Source organism: Heloderma suspectum, chromosome 1, assembly GCF_057233095.1.
Source record: "Heloderma suspectum isolate Gila_16-S chromosome 1, 16-S_ref, whole genome shotgun sequence".
NCBI lineage: Eukaryota > Metazoa > Chordata > Lepidosauria > Squamata > Helodermatidae > Heloderma > Heloderma suspectum.
This window is the reverse complement of record NC_139458.1, coordinates 381,434,784-381,447,882: the sequence shown is the minus strand read 5'-3', so window position 1 is coordinate 381,447,882 and position 13,099 is coordinate 381,434,784. Positions and strand designations below refer to the sequence as shown.

At 45.8% G+C, this 13,099-nt stretch overlaps 1 protein-coding gene across 4 annotated transcripts in view; it reads left to right on the top strand.

Annotated features, from left to right (window-relative positions):
* Positions 1–1,829: 1,829 nt before the first annotated feature.
* The window catches only part of AARS2 (alanyl-tRNA synthetase 2, mitochondrial), a 34,059-nt gene continuing 22,789 nt past the window's right edge, over positions 1,830–13,099 (top strand). For 2 of the 4 annotated variants that reach the window (XR_014786866.1, XM_084828495.1), the window contains exons 1-8: positions 1,831–2,089; positions 6,405–6,593; positions 7,551–7,696; positions 8,568–8,762; positions 9,408–9,552; positions 10,820–10,965; positions 11,972–12,080; positions 12,973–13,011. Coding sequence is in view for 3 of the 4 variants with exons in the window: in XM_084828495.1 (XP_084684621.1) it covers positions 1,862–2,089; positions 6,405–6,593; positions 7,551–7,696; positions 8,568–8,762; positions 9,408–9,552; positions 10,820–10,965; positions 11,972–12,080; positions 12,973–13,011 (1,197 nt within the window). In the remaining variant the exon portion in view is untranslated. Of the gene's footprint in view, positions 2,090–6,404; positions 6,594–7,550; positions 7,697–8,567; positions 8,763–9,407; positions 9,553–10,819; positions 10,966–11,971; positions 12,081–12,972; positions 13,012–13,099 lie in introns of all 4 variants that reach the window. The other 2 variants (XM_084828494.1, XM_084828493.1) reach the window with 2 other exon arrangements.

The window sequence follows — 13,099 nt, the reverse complement described above, 5'->3', positions numbered from 1 at the left end:
CTGGCTGCCTTATTTTATACCAGTTGAAGCTTTATTGACTTCTGTTAGCTGCCTTGGAGGGTGTTACTAAAAGGCGGGATACAAATAGAGTAAATATATAAATAAATAGTTTCAGATGAAATTGCCAGAAATATTTGTATTTCAAACCAACTTTGTTATATATGTGAATAATGTCTGTCTTTCCATTATGCCTTATGAAGTATTCTGTTTAACTCACCAACGTATCAACCAGTAAAACTGAAATGCTTCCTATTTTGTATAACTTAACTCCTACAGTCATTTTGAGAGCAATCCTATAGTCCCTGGGCGAGCATCTCAAAGACCATACGCTTATTTGGATTTCCTCTTCCGAGGTCGGAGACAGCGCTCCGATCTCGGATGGGGGAGTCGGAGATCCAACCCTCCTCCCACGCCCCTTTGCAGCCAGCACGGAAAGAACCATACCAGCTGCCCTCCAAGACCAGAAAAGCAACCTCGGAGGAGGAAAAGGGGCATTCCGGTTGGTGGTGGGAGGGGAGGAGACAGGAGAGGCCAGGATACGAGTTGTGCTGGGCCTCCTCTCCTGCCCTTCTAAAATACCCTGACTAGACAGGCTAAAAAGCCCATCTAGCAAAACCTGAAGTGGGGGAGAGGCAAAGATCGCCTCCGCCACTCCTTCCACCTGCAGTGGATGACCGGATGCCTCGGATGAATTCATAATCAGTCTATGCAAATAAATGGGACCTTAGTTCTTCATGGAGCACAGAAATCCACCCACAGCTGAGTTGTGGACTTTAAAAAGGGACTTGTCCTTAGTGGATTGTCATATGTTAAAATAATAAATGGGTGGTGCTGTATATGTTCCAACACCACCGGGTTTATTGCAATTTAATATGAATTGTAACAACAGCACACTGTTGCCTCAAAACTTTGCTCCAGTATTATTTTATTTATTTATATCCTGCCGTTTTTTCCTCCAAGGAACTCAAGGCAGCATACATAATCCTCCTCCTTCTTCCATTTTATCCTCACAACAATAACCCTGCGAGGTAGGTTGGGCTGAGAGTCTGTGCCTGGCCCAAAGTCACCCAATGGGCTTCCATGGCTGAGTGGGGACTAGAACCGGGACCTCCCGACTCCCAGTCCAGCACTCCAGCCACTACACCACACTGGCTCTCTTACATTGCTATTACCCTACCTAGACCTTTTGGAAAGAAACACACTCCCATCTGATTACACTTTTCTAAGTACAGTCCCTGCTTTTTCACTCTGCAGACAGATTGCTAGTGTGTATTGAATTGGTATACAAAATCAGCTTGTCTGGCATTTGGTTTACACATTTTACCTCGAAAGGGGTTTGTCCAACTGTGCTAATTGTGGATTTGGAACTAGGGATGGGGGAATAAATAGCGTTACATGTTTCTCATTTTCCTGAGCACTAAGTTCCAGGGGTGGCCGGTTAGGCGGATGGCTCCAGTCGGAATTCGATCCCTGAGCCATATCCAACACACAGCTCACACAGATGTCGGTTGTCTCTTCGGGGACGTACCCAAAGCCTCGTTCTGCTGCAAGAGTAGAGGGCAAAACTAGTTTCTACCCTTGCCCCGGACGTGAGGATTTCTTTTCCTTTTATTTATACTTATAAATCACCGTTCTTCCCAAAAGGCCCTCCAAGGCGATATATAACTTCAAAACAAAATGTTCAGATTTTACGGCTCACACCAGAATGTATCCGATGATCAGGAACCGTCCACCACCTCTTAGGTGGTCGGAGGTCCGTCACAATCCCACCATCCTCTGCAGCAGGGAGGGCTCTCTAGCTTCACCGTTCCCATTCTCTAACCCTGAAGCCGCGACTCCCAGAATTCCGCCCACAGTTAAGATGGCGGCGGTAGTCAAGGGCTCGGTGGGGCGCCTTCTTCGGGTGTCCCCCGTTTGGTATTGCAGCTCCTGCCGAGGTCGCTCTACCGCTTGCCCGTCATCCGTGCGAGTGCGTCAGACTTTCCTCCAGTTCTTCCAGGAGCGGTATGGGCATCAAGTGGTGCCGTCGGCCCCTGTGCGGCCGCGAGGTGATCCCGGGCTCCTCTTCGTGAACGCGGGTATGAACCAGGTACGGTTTCGAAAAGCGTGCGGTGGAGAAACAAACTCCGTTGAATGGTTCCTCCTGCTGCCCTCCCTGGCTGAAAAGATGCTGATGTGGATATGTTATTCCCTTTCCCTTTTCTCAGAGCCTTATTCTGATCTACTGAACCTGCTGCTGAACCGTTTCAGGCGCTCCGTTCGGGCTGCTGCGGGGAGGTGTCCTGCTACAGCTACTAAAACCACATCTCATATTGGAAAATTCTTACACTTCTGCATAGAAATAAAAAGAGGAAAAGAGGAGGGAAGGAAGATAAGGAGAAAAAAGAGTGAAGTCTTTAGCTGAAGGAAAATATGAAGGGAGAATAAAAATAATCTACCTCTGGGGAAATTCTAAGAGAACACTTCTGGGATCTTTTTGCCATTTATTTATTATATAAAGATTTCAGGTGAAAAGGATAATAAAGCAGCTTGCATACAACCAATAAAACCAAGCCGGTCTCTGCCTGCAGGCTTACAATTATTTATTTCATTTCTATGCCGCCCAATAGCCAATGTTCTCTGGGCAGTTCACAAAAATGAAAACCACAGAGTGCAGCATAAAACAATATAAAATATGAAAGCTTAAAACCACAATATAACAGTACAACTAGAATAAAATCTAGCAGCAATGCAGAGATTTAAAATACAGATTTAAAACACCAAAGCTAAAATGCTAAAATACTGGGAGAATAAAAAGGTCTTCACCTGGCACCAGAAGGAGTACAACATAGGTGCCAGGCGAACCTTTCTAGGGAGCTCATTCCAAAGCTGGGGTGCCACAGCAGAAAAGGCCCTCTTCCTGATAGCCACCTGCCTCACTTACTTTGGCTGGAGCTTCTGGAGAAGGACCCCTGAGGATGATCTTATGGTCTGGGCAGGCACATATGGGAGGAGGCGATTCTTCAGAAAACCTGGCCCCAAGCCAGTCAGGGCTTTGAATGTTAATACCAGCACTTTGAATCGGGACTGGAAATGGACTGGCGGCTAGTGCAGCTAAAAGACGTAGCGCAACAGGAAAGGAATGGGTAAGGGAGAGGGAAAAAAATGCAGGTATCAGTTCTTAGCATTTATTGAGCAAGCTTTCTATTAAAAATATTGAAAACTTAAATTGCCCAGAGGTTTTAAATCAAAATACACTGGCCTCCAGATGCTTTTTATTTTGCCAGAATAAACCACCATGAGGATTACTTCCCCCACCCTTGTGTAAAAATTACCATGCAGTCTGCATATAGAGTATCACATGACCAAATGCATATATTTTCTTATATGCACACATTCTTTGAAGCTGCAGTTGACTGTGCATACAAACCCATGTATGTTCAGAATGTGGGATTGTCACGTATAATCTAGGTGCAGATAATGCAGTAATTCATAATATGGAAGTGCTTTCTGTTTAGAAATTTTGAAACTTGTGAAGTAGTGCTTAGAGAAAATAAGACAGTTTAGTTTGTAGCACTGATAAGAACTTTTCACTGAGGACAAAATTATCAAATGGCTTGAACTGGTAAGATTACTGTTTCCAAGATTTCAACTGTAAAAGAGACTGTGATGTGTGAGTTAAATAAAGCTGAACATAGAAATGCAAGTGATGACTCAAAGGGCAGTTGTGTTGTCCAATAACTGAATTATGTTCAGATACGGTGGTTCTTGAATCCCTCTCTGTTGTCCACCAGCTTCCAGCTGCTGCCTACATTATTTAAAATTACTTGATTCAAAATAGTTGATTCTTATTCAAGAGCATCACACCATTAGAAAACGATTGTTATGCAAGTGAACTTCCCTTTCCTCTCCCTGTATCCCCCAGCTCTGTTCCAGAGAGTTGCTTCAACCCTCTGGAACAGATTTGAGTGCCCATGGAGGCAGCAGTGGGGAGTTTTGCTGGCACAACCACACTATTGGATCCAACCCTGTAGCTGCATTGTTTACTTCTGGAACATAAATCCTGCTATTCTTTTTTTAAATGAGATGGAATACCTATGAATGTTAGGATTATTTATTAATTGGCTAAAGATCTTTCGTAGTCAAATCCTATGCAAGTTTACTAGCAATTAAGTCCCTTTATTAAATCTGCATACATATTGCAAGAAGTCAACAAATGTGCTTTTGAGGATTCTGGTTGTAGGAGACCATTCTCTTAAGTATATGAGATTGTGAATAAAACAATTCTGGAGTACCCCCATCAATAGGCTAGCTTCATTTGTACTTATTTTATGCCAAGAGGATTTGTGGCATGAAAACTCCCTATGCAAGGTGGCACCTGGGAGGGTGGGGCCATGTGATGCATTTGCAGTACCATGCCTCTCAATCTACAGCAGCTTATGTAAGTGTACACGAGCAGTAGCAAGCAAGCAGAAGCATAGGAACTTATGACTGGTAGTGACTCCAAGACTCCAAGGTATTCGGAAAGGAAAGGAAAGGTTCCTCCTGTGCAAGCACCTGGTTGTTACTGACCCCTAGAGGGACGCCGCTTGCGCTGGCGTTTTCGTGGCAGACTATAGCGGGGTGGTTTGCCATTGCCTTCCCCAGTCATGACTACCTTTCCCCCAGCAAGCTGGGTCCTCATTTTACCGACCTCGGAAGGATGGAAGGCTGAGTCGACCTGAGCTGGCTACCTGGGATCCAGCTTCCGCTGGGATCAAACTCAGGTCGTGGGGAGAGTTTCAGTTGCAATACTGCTGCCTACCACTCTGCACCACACGAGGCTCTCCAAGGTCTTCAGCAGAGGTCTTTCCCAATCCTTTTACCTGATTTTTTAATTGGAGATGCCAAGGACTAACCCTGGGAACTTGTGAATGGAAAGAACATGCTCTGTTCCTGAGCTATGCCCTCTTTTTGTTATCATAGTCATAACCATTCAGCCCATGGGGAGAGTCAAGAAGAAGGAGCAATGCCCTGCAGTTGCCACTGCCTGCCGTGGACTCCAGGACTAGTGGAGATCTTAAGAGAGCAGCAGCAATGATAGAAAATAGCTGCTTCTAGTCAGATGTAGATAACATTTATTTATAATAATGAAAGAGGATGTGTCTGTCCATCTGCACCATAGCACCACGAACGTGAAACCTAAACACTTGGCATGCCTACAAAGGGAACTCTGGCAGAAGGTGCCCCTTGAGGTTATTTTGGTTTTAAAATGCATTAAAAGTAATATAAACATGTGCATGAAGCCACAGTGACATCTTCAGCCATAAGGGGCAGACATCCCTAACTAGCGCATAGCTTTGCAATCCATACAGTTTGAAGCCAGGGAAGATTAGTAGGCTGAAGGATGGTTATGCCTGTCTCCTTCCCCTTGCTGTGAGGCAAGCCCACCCCCCAGGGGAAGGGAGTGGACAGACCCCTCCCACGGGGCTATAGGGGTGCACCACGGTGGGGGCCATGCCCAAGAGTGCCAGCAGGCATGACGTCACTTGGACGGGGCAGGCACAATGTGTCCAACTCTGACAGCTGTGCAAGTTTGCTTGAAGGCTTTGCTGTATCAAACTAAGGGCAACTCTAACCTGTGAGAAGCCAGGTCTGTTAGCTAGTCTTGTTTATTTAGATAGATTGGGGGGGGGGGGCAGCCCAATCCAAGGGACTCTTGATGGGAAACCACCTGTTTCATATGGACAAGAGAGCCAAGTTAAAATGAATATCGCAGATAAAAAAGACAAAGTGTTAAATCTGAGTGTTGTTGAAACTGGAGCCCTACCAGCATTAACTCTGTCGCCAGTCAAATAAGCCTTATAATATTTCCAATACATGCTCAGTGCTTTGGAACAGGCTGTGCGGCAGCTGCCAAGGATGCCTTCCGGCACGTACAGGGCATGGTATCTCAGGGCAAACCGACAACTTATAAGTGGGAACCCTCAGATGCTGTTTGGTGGCAAGATTTGTTTGGCGCCTGTGCCAGGTACAAACAACTCAGTGATATATAAGCAACAGTTAAATTAACATGGATATTGTTATGTAGAGCAGTACCCATTGGGGCTAATCATTTTTTAGAATTAAGCAAACCCAAGCTACAATTTCTGCCTGTTGGGAGATTCTCAGTCTGAACACCTCCTTTTTGCTAATTTCCTGTCCAGATCAGGGATGGGGAACATGTGGCCCTCCAGATATTGGATTGCAACTCCCATCATCCCTCACCATTAGCTCTGCTCACTAGATATGATGGTAGTTACAGTTCTATAACATCTGGAGGGCCACATGTTCCCCATCCCTGCTTTAGACTATTATAACCGTTCTATAGTTTAACCTCCCCTGCAATCCCAGTTGGAGCTCTGTTGTATGTGAAATTTTCTTTGTGCTTCTCTTTAAACTTACAGTTCAAACCCATTTTCCTGGGCACAGCAGATCCCCGGAGCAAACTGACACGTTACCGGCGAGTGGTGAACAGCCAGAAGTGTGTCCGAGCAGGTGGGAAGCACAATGACTTGGAAGATGTAGGCCGAGACATTTATCATCATACATTCTTTGAAATGCTGGGGAACTGGTCCTTTGGAGATTACTTCAAAGTAAGATATTGGGTCATGCTCTCTTAAAGAACATTTTGGGTCTTCCTTTTTGCATGTAAATGTGTTGTCATACTGTAGAGACCTTAGTGTGCTTCTAAGGTCTCTTTGTGATAATATTTTGTCACAAATTACTTAGAGCTGCTTTAAACACACAGAAGTAGGAAGCAGTAAAGCCCTTCCTGGACTAGAGTAGGTGTAGGATTGCATGTTTAAGACTCCCCTATTTAACATCATAAGCTTTTGTGGACGCTGTCCACTTCATCAGATGCCTGAAGTGTTAGCCTCACTTCATGCATCTGATGGAGAGGACAGTGTCCATGAAAGTTTACGCCATAATGATCTGGTTAGTCTTTAAGGTGCCACAAGGCTGTTGTTTTTGCTCCAACAGACTAATGCAGCTACCCCATGGAACTAAACATTCAACCAACAAAGATGATCAGGGGACTGGAAACAAAGCCCTATGAGGAGAGACTGAAAGAACTGGGCATGTTTAGCCTTGAGAAGAGATGACTGAGAGGAGATAAGATAGTGCTCCTCAAGTACTTGAAAGGTTGTCACAGAGAGGAAGGCCTGGATCTCTTCTCGATCATCCTAGAGTGCAGGACACGGAATAATGGGCTCAAGTGACAGGAAGCAAGATTCCGGCTGAACATCAGGAAAACCTTCCTGACTGTTAGAGCAATACGACAATGGAACCATTGACCTAGGGAAGTGGTGGGCTCTCCCACACTGGAGGCATTCAAGATGAGGCTGGACAGCCATCTGTCAGGGATGCTCTGACTTGGATTCCTGCACTGAGCAGGGGGTTGGTCTCGATGGTCTTGTAGGCCTCTTCCAACCCTACTAGTCTATGATTCTATGAACCCCCTCCCTGCTGACCCCACCCTCCTTAAGGCAGCTTCTTTCTTATGCAAATATTTGGTTATGGTTTACTATCATTTTTCATTATCTGGTTAGGAGGAAGCTTGTAAGATGGCGTGGGAGCTCCTAACACAAGTATATGAAATCCCAAAAGACCGTCTTTATGTCACCTATTTTGGAGGAGATTCCTCACTTGGTCTGAGTGCAGATGAAGAGAGCAGGGAAATATGGCTCAGCCTTGGGTAAGTAAATGAGAAAAGAAGGTGAGAAAGTCTGATCTCTGTATTGTCTGGAGCTGTTTGTAGTCCTACTTTATATCCCACATGGCATGTACTCTGGCGTGAAGTTCATCATCCAAGTTACCATCTTTCATTAAAAAAAAAAAAAGTTTCTCTCTTTTGCGGGAGAATATCTTGAAAATATGTAGCCAGGAAACAAAAAGCTTGGAAACCAATAAGGACCTTAATTGGAATCTCCACTAAATGCAATTGGGGATCCATACTGTGCATCGCTCCTTGATGCCACCCTGATGCCTCCCGCTGCTTGCCAAAATGTTTTGAAATGTACAAAAAACTAAATTCTGCCGCTGATATTCTTTATGCAAATTGTGCCTGAACCTGGATTCCTTGATACAATTAAACGAGCCCTGATGATAGGTTTGTTTGTTTGTATAGAATATAAAATAAGCTAAGCACTGCAAAAATAATTTAAAAAAAGAGAAGACACTGTCCAGAGGCTTACATAATCTAAGTATTGACATGAGAGGGAGGGTTAGGGTGGTCAGAGAAAGAGCTTAGAACCCGCAAAGATTGGATACAATGCAACGTAAGTGAGTTATGGCCAGGTCCAAGTATTGGCCTAGAAACGAAACATATGCTATATTCTAGAGTGCTCTTTTTCTTGCTTATTAGCCTTCACTGATAGAGGCTACAGTTGTGGTGGAGAAGCAGCACGAGGATTCAAAGTTAACACTGATGCTGCAGTTGCTGTGGCGTACACAAAAAAAGTGGCAGCAGGCCAGAGAACTTTCCTGTCTTCACCACTCCATCCTGTGGGGAGGAGTGTGTGGATTTATTGCCCTAGCTTTATTAGCTGTTCTGTTTTGCTTTTCAGGGTGCCCCCTGGCCACATACTTCCTTTTCAGCTGCAAGAGAACTTCTGGGAGATGGGCGATATTGGTCCCTGTGGGCCCTGCACAGAGATCCACTATGATCACATAGGTGGCGGTAGGAATGCAGCGGCACTGGTGAACCAGGGCAGTCCTGACGTGGTGGAGATCTGGAACCTGGTTTTCATGCAGTACAACAGGTACAAAAGGGTGGAAACGCTTGGGTTCTAGGCTTGTGCCAAAGCCTCACTTCTGAGGAGGAGGCTTGCATGCCACCGAAAACTCGCAGACTCCACACCAGCCTTCCCCAACCTGGTGCCCTCAAGGTGTGTCAGATGACAACTTCCATTATCCCCAGCCAAAGACCATGCTGGCTGGGGATGATGGGAGCTCTGGCCCGACACATCCGGAGGGCACCAGGTCAGGGAAGGCAGCTTTACAGTAATCTGTACTGCTTTCCCAGCAGCCTGCCTTATACAGGGCAAAGAGGAATTCTTGTGATGCTTCGCCCGCAGAGTCTGTTGAGCCTTTTTCAATCCTCAGTTGCAACATTTTGATTATGGGTAGCATCCACTGTTAATCCTATGCAGAGTAGACCCACTGAAATGAACGGAAGTTAAGTTTGTCACGTCTAGTCATTTCAATGGGTCTGCTCTGTGTAGGACTAAGACTGGATATTACCCTATGCTTCTACTACCCTTCTCTTGTCAGGCTCCCTGGTGCTTTTCTTCTCTCACCATGTGCTGCATGCCCACCCATACATTGAGCCAAGCGAATAATAGGCCCTTGACCTGCAGTTCATATCTGTCTTTTTCTCCCTTGGTCGGCGACTGGTGTGTTGCCAGAGAGGCTGATAGGAGCCTGCGTCAGCTGCCCCAGTGTCACGTGGACACAGGAATGGGCCTGGAAAGGTTGATGGCGGTTCTACAGAACAAGCGCTCCAATTACGACACAGACCTCTTCACCCCGATCCTGGATGCCATCCACAAGGTGAAGATCATGCTGCCAGGGGAAGCTCAGCTGAGCCTTCAGGGGGGTTATACATAACAGCTGCTTGCCCACCCATTAGGTCCCAGCTCATATTAGAACAGCTGTGGATTCATTGAATTGACGTGTGGTAGCTGGCATTATGATTTGAAATTTCCTACTGAGAGACAAAAGAAGCAACATTTGCTGCTCCCCAGGGATATAGCTACTGCTTTTGCGCGGGTAGAGAGATGGCAGCTCCTAGCCGCCTCGTTGATTTTTCATTTGGCTGGAAAGAACATCCAGCCTGGGGAAGGACTGATGTGGCAGAATCACAGCTACGCACCTCTGCCTCTTTAGAGCAGGGGTGGAAACTAATGCCCTCCAGATGATGTTTGATTGCAACTCCCATCGTTGGCTGGGGTGATGGGAGTTGGAAGTCCAGCATCTGGAGGGCCATAGGTTGCCCATTGTGAGTAGTCGAGATACACTAGAGTGCTCACCCCTCAAAGGAGAAGAACAGAAGCCCTTAAAGGGCCAGAAGAGACAACTACTACACTTTGCTGGCCCTTTAAATGGATTGGGGCAGCTACTGGAAATGTCTTTCCTGGGTAGAACAGCACCGTCTTCAAGGACTGAAGGATAAAGTTGCAATAACACCTGGTGATCCTTCTGTGCCTGGGCATGAGTTCCCTCGCACTCTGCAAGCTATCTTTTCAAGCACAGTCCTGTACATATCTACTCAGAAGTAAGTCCTGTTGAGTTCAGTGGGCCTTACTCCCAGGTAAGCAGGTATAGGATTGCAGCCTTAAAGGCCAGGCAACATAACTTAGACAGTCCCCCAGATTTCTTTTCAGAGAGGTAAGTGGAGCTGTGTACAAAGAGGAAAGAAGGATAGAGAGAATCATAGAATTTTAGGGTTGGAAAATGATCTTTGAGATCATTTAGTCCAACCCCCTGTTCAGTGCAGGATTCTTGGACAGCATCCTTGGCAGATGGCTGTCCAGCCTCTGCTTAAATACCTTCAGGGAAAGAGAGCCCACCACCTCCTACAGCACTCTGTCCCACTGTTGTACATCTCTTACTGTTGGGAGGTTTCTCCTGATGTAGAGCTGAAATCTGCTTCTCTGCAATTTCCATCCACTGGTTCTGGTCCCATCCTTTAGAGAAAAATGAGACTCTTGGGGGTTATTTGAAGGAAACATCTGCAATATTCATGCATTGCATGGACTGGGAACTTCTCCGCATGGCTCTCCAGGTTTCCTAAAACATTTCTATATTTCTCTTGCAGGGCTGTGGTGGGCCAAGCTACCAGGGCCTGGTTGGAGAGGCTGACACTAGGGGTGTGAACATGGCCTACAGAGTGGTAGCAGATCATGCGCGCACCTTGTCCGTGTGCATTGCCGATGGTGTTTATCCAGGCATGTCTGGTGCCGAGTAAGGAAGAAGCACAATAACAAGGGATGGTTGGGATAAGAGAGGTGACTCTGATCTTAGGGGAGTCTAAGGAAGCTTGAGAAGGTTTGGGGAGGTCTGGGAACATTTTAAGGGAGAAGGCTATTTGGAGGGAGGAAGCAGGGTCTTATGATAGGCATAGAGACCACAATCTTGAATGGGGTTAGGACACTGGCTGAGATGGGCAGTCATATCTCCTCCTTCTGGCTAATGAGTTCCCCTCACCTGAGATAGGTGCACCTGTGGCTCACCTGGCCAGGAATGAAACTGCACTTATATGGAAGGTCCCCACTCAGATACAGCTGAGCATTCTGGGCTTCAAGAATTGTTGAGTTTGTGTTCCCTGAGGCACCCCTCAAGCCAGACAACACAAAGTGGTACCTTAAAATATATATATTTTAATTGCTCAAGCAATCTTAGAGAATAACATAATTTTGCAATGACGAAAAATCAAGACACATTACTATATACGCCTTAGTTCACATAATTAAAATAGGAAAAGTGGCTAGCATTCTATAAGTTCTATAAACATTAGCTCAAGTTCTTTATCTTAAACATCTATGCAGTTTGACTCAAGTAGGCATTTTAGACCTAGTCGCAACTCCTGCAGCTAACTTCGGGTGGACTTCATTTTGCACTCAGAGCTACCTCAAAGCATATATAGAACTAATCACTCCTATAACATACAATACATTCTTGTCAACCTTACCCTTACTGTGTGACATGGCTGTGGAAGCAAGGGGGAGGAGTTGACTGGATGTGACAGACATGAAACGAAGGTAGGAAGATAATGGCAGATGGTGCCAGGGGAATCTTAAGTATACGGGTGGGAATCTTATATCTTAAGTATACGGGTGGGAAACTGACAGGATCAATTCTGAGGGAATCTGATGGGCTTTGTGGATATTGGGAGGCTGTCTGGAAAAAGTGAAATAGCATTTTTGGTCAGCAGGCTAACCTTTTTTTGGAAAACGTCTCTTGTCTGCAGGCTTGTTCTGCGTCATATCTTGCGCAGGGCGGTGCGATTTTGCTCTGAAGTTCTCCATGCTCCACCTGGATTCCTGGCCAGCTTGGTTCCTGTTGTAGTAGAAATTCTGGTAACTGAGGATTTATTTTCCTGTGGGGAGAGGATGCTCATAGCCAGGTTCTCTTGCAAACTTTGTAGCAGCTTTCATACGAGGAGTCCATATCTGGTGACATCTAAGGAGCAATATGGTCCTTTGAGATGATGACCTCATACCTGTGATAGCCTCCTTCACATGGGGGGGTGGGGGTTTCAACTTAGCTGGCCCTGATCTATGTTGATGACATATTGCTGAGCGACACAGTATTTGTTTCTTACGCCACAATCCTATAAAAAAACAAAGCACACCTTAAAATTATGGTATTACTGTTTTCTGAGTGTTATCCCTTCAGTAGTTGCAGAAGGTGTTAAAGGCATAGCAAAACAGAGGCAATTATATGTAAGTGACAAAGAAAGCTACCTCAAAGGTAGCCCAAGATATAGCCTCCATATGACGAAAAACATTGGTTGGAGCAGCAGTTCTCCTGCTATTCCGATGAGGTATATCATGCAGCATCTACTGTTTAGAGTCGCTGCAAAATTCGCCAAGTGCTGTGCACATGCTGCATGCCAGGGTAAATGGGAACTTCGAATAAGGAGAGGGCTGTGTTTGTGGGGCTCCATTTCTTTCTTGACTGAAGGATAGTCACCCTCTCATGAAACCGTTTCCCCCTTTGTAAAATGGGGAAAGGCAGGCAGGCATATACATGGGCGGGTGATTGCTGTGCACACTGAAGCTTAAGTGGTCACTTTTAGAAGTCCTACATGTCTGGGATAGTTCCTGACATGAGACCAGTTAAAAAAAAACACCTGATGAAAGGAGCAAAGCTGTGTTTTCTTTAGTGAAAAATGTGTGTTGGGGGGTGGGGTGGCCGGGTCAGGGCGGGAAGTTCTGCGTAATCTGATCTGTGATTCTTCCTTTTCAGGGAGATGCCTATCCAGAGCTTATGAGGGATACAGACAAGGTGAGCAGCTGGAACTGTTGTGTCTAAGCAGCCTCCCTGGTCACTGAGGTCATTAGATGAGGCGCTCCTGATGGTTCCGCATGGACCT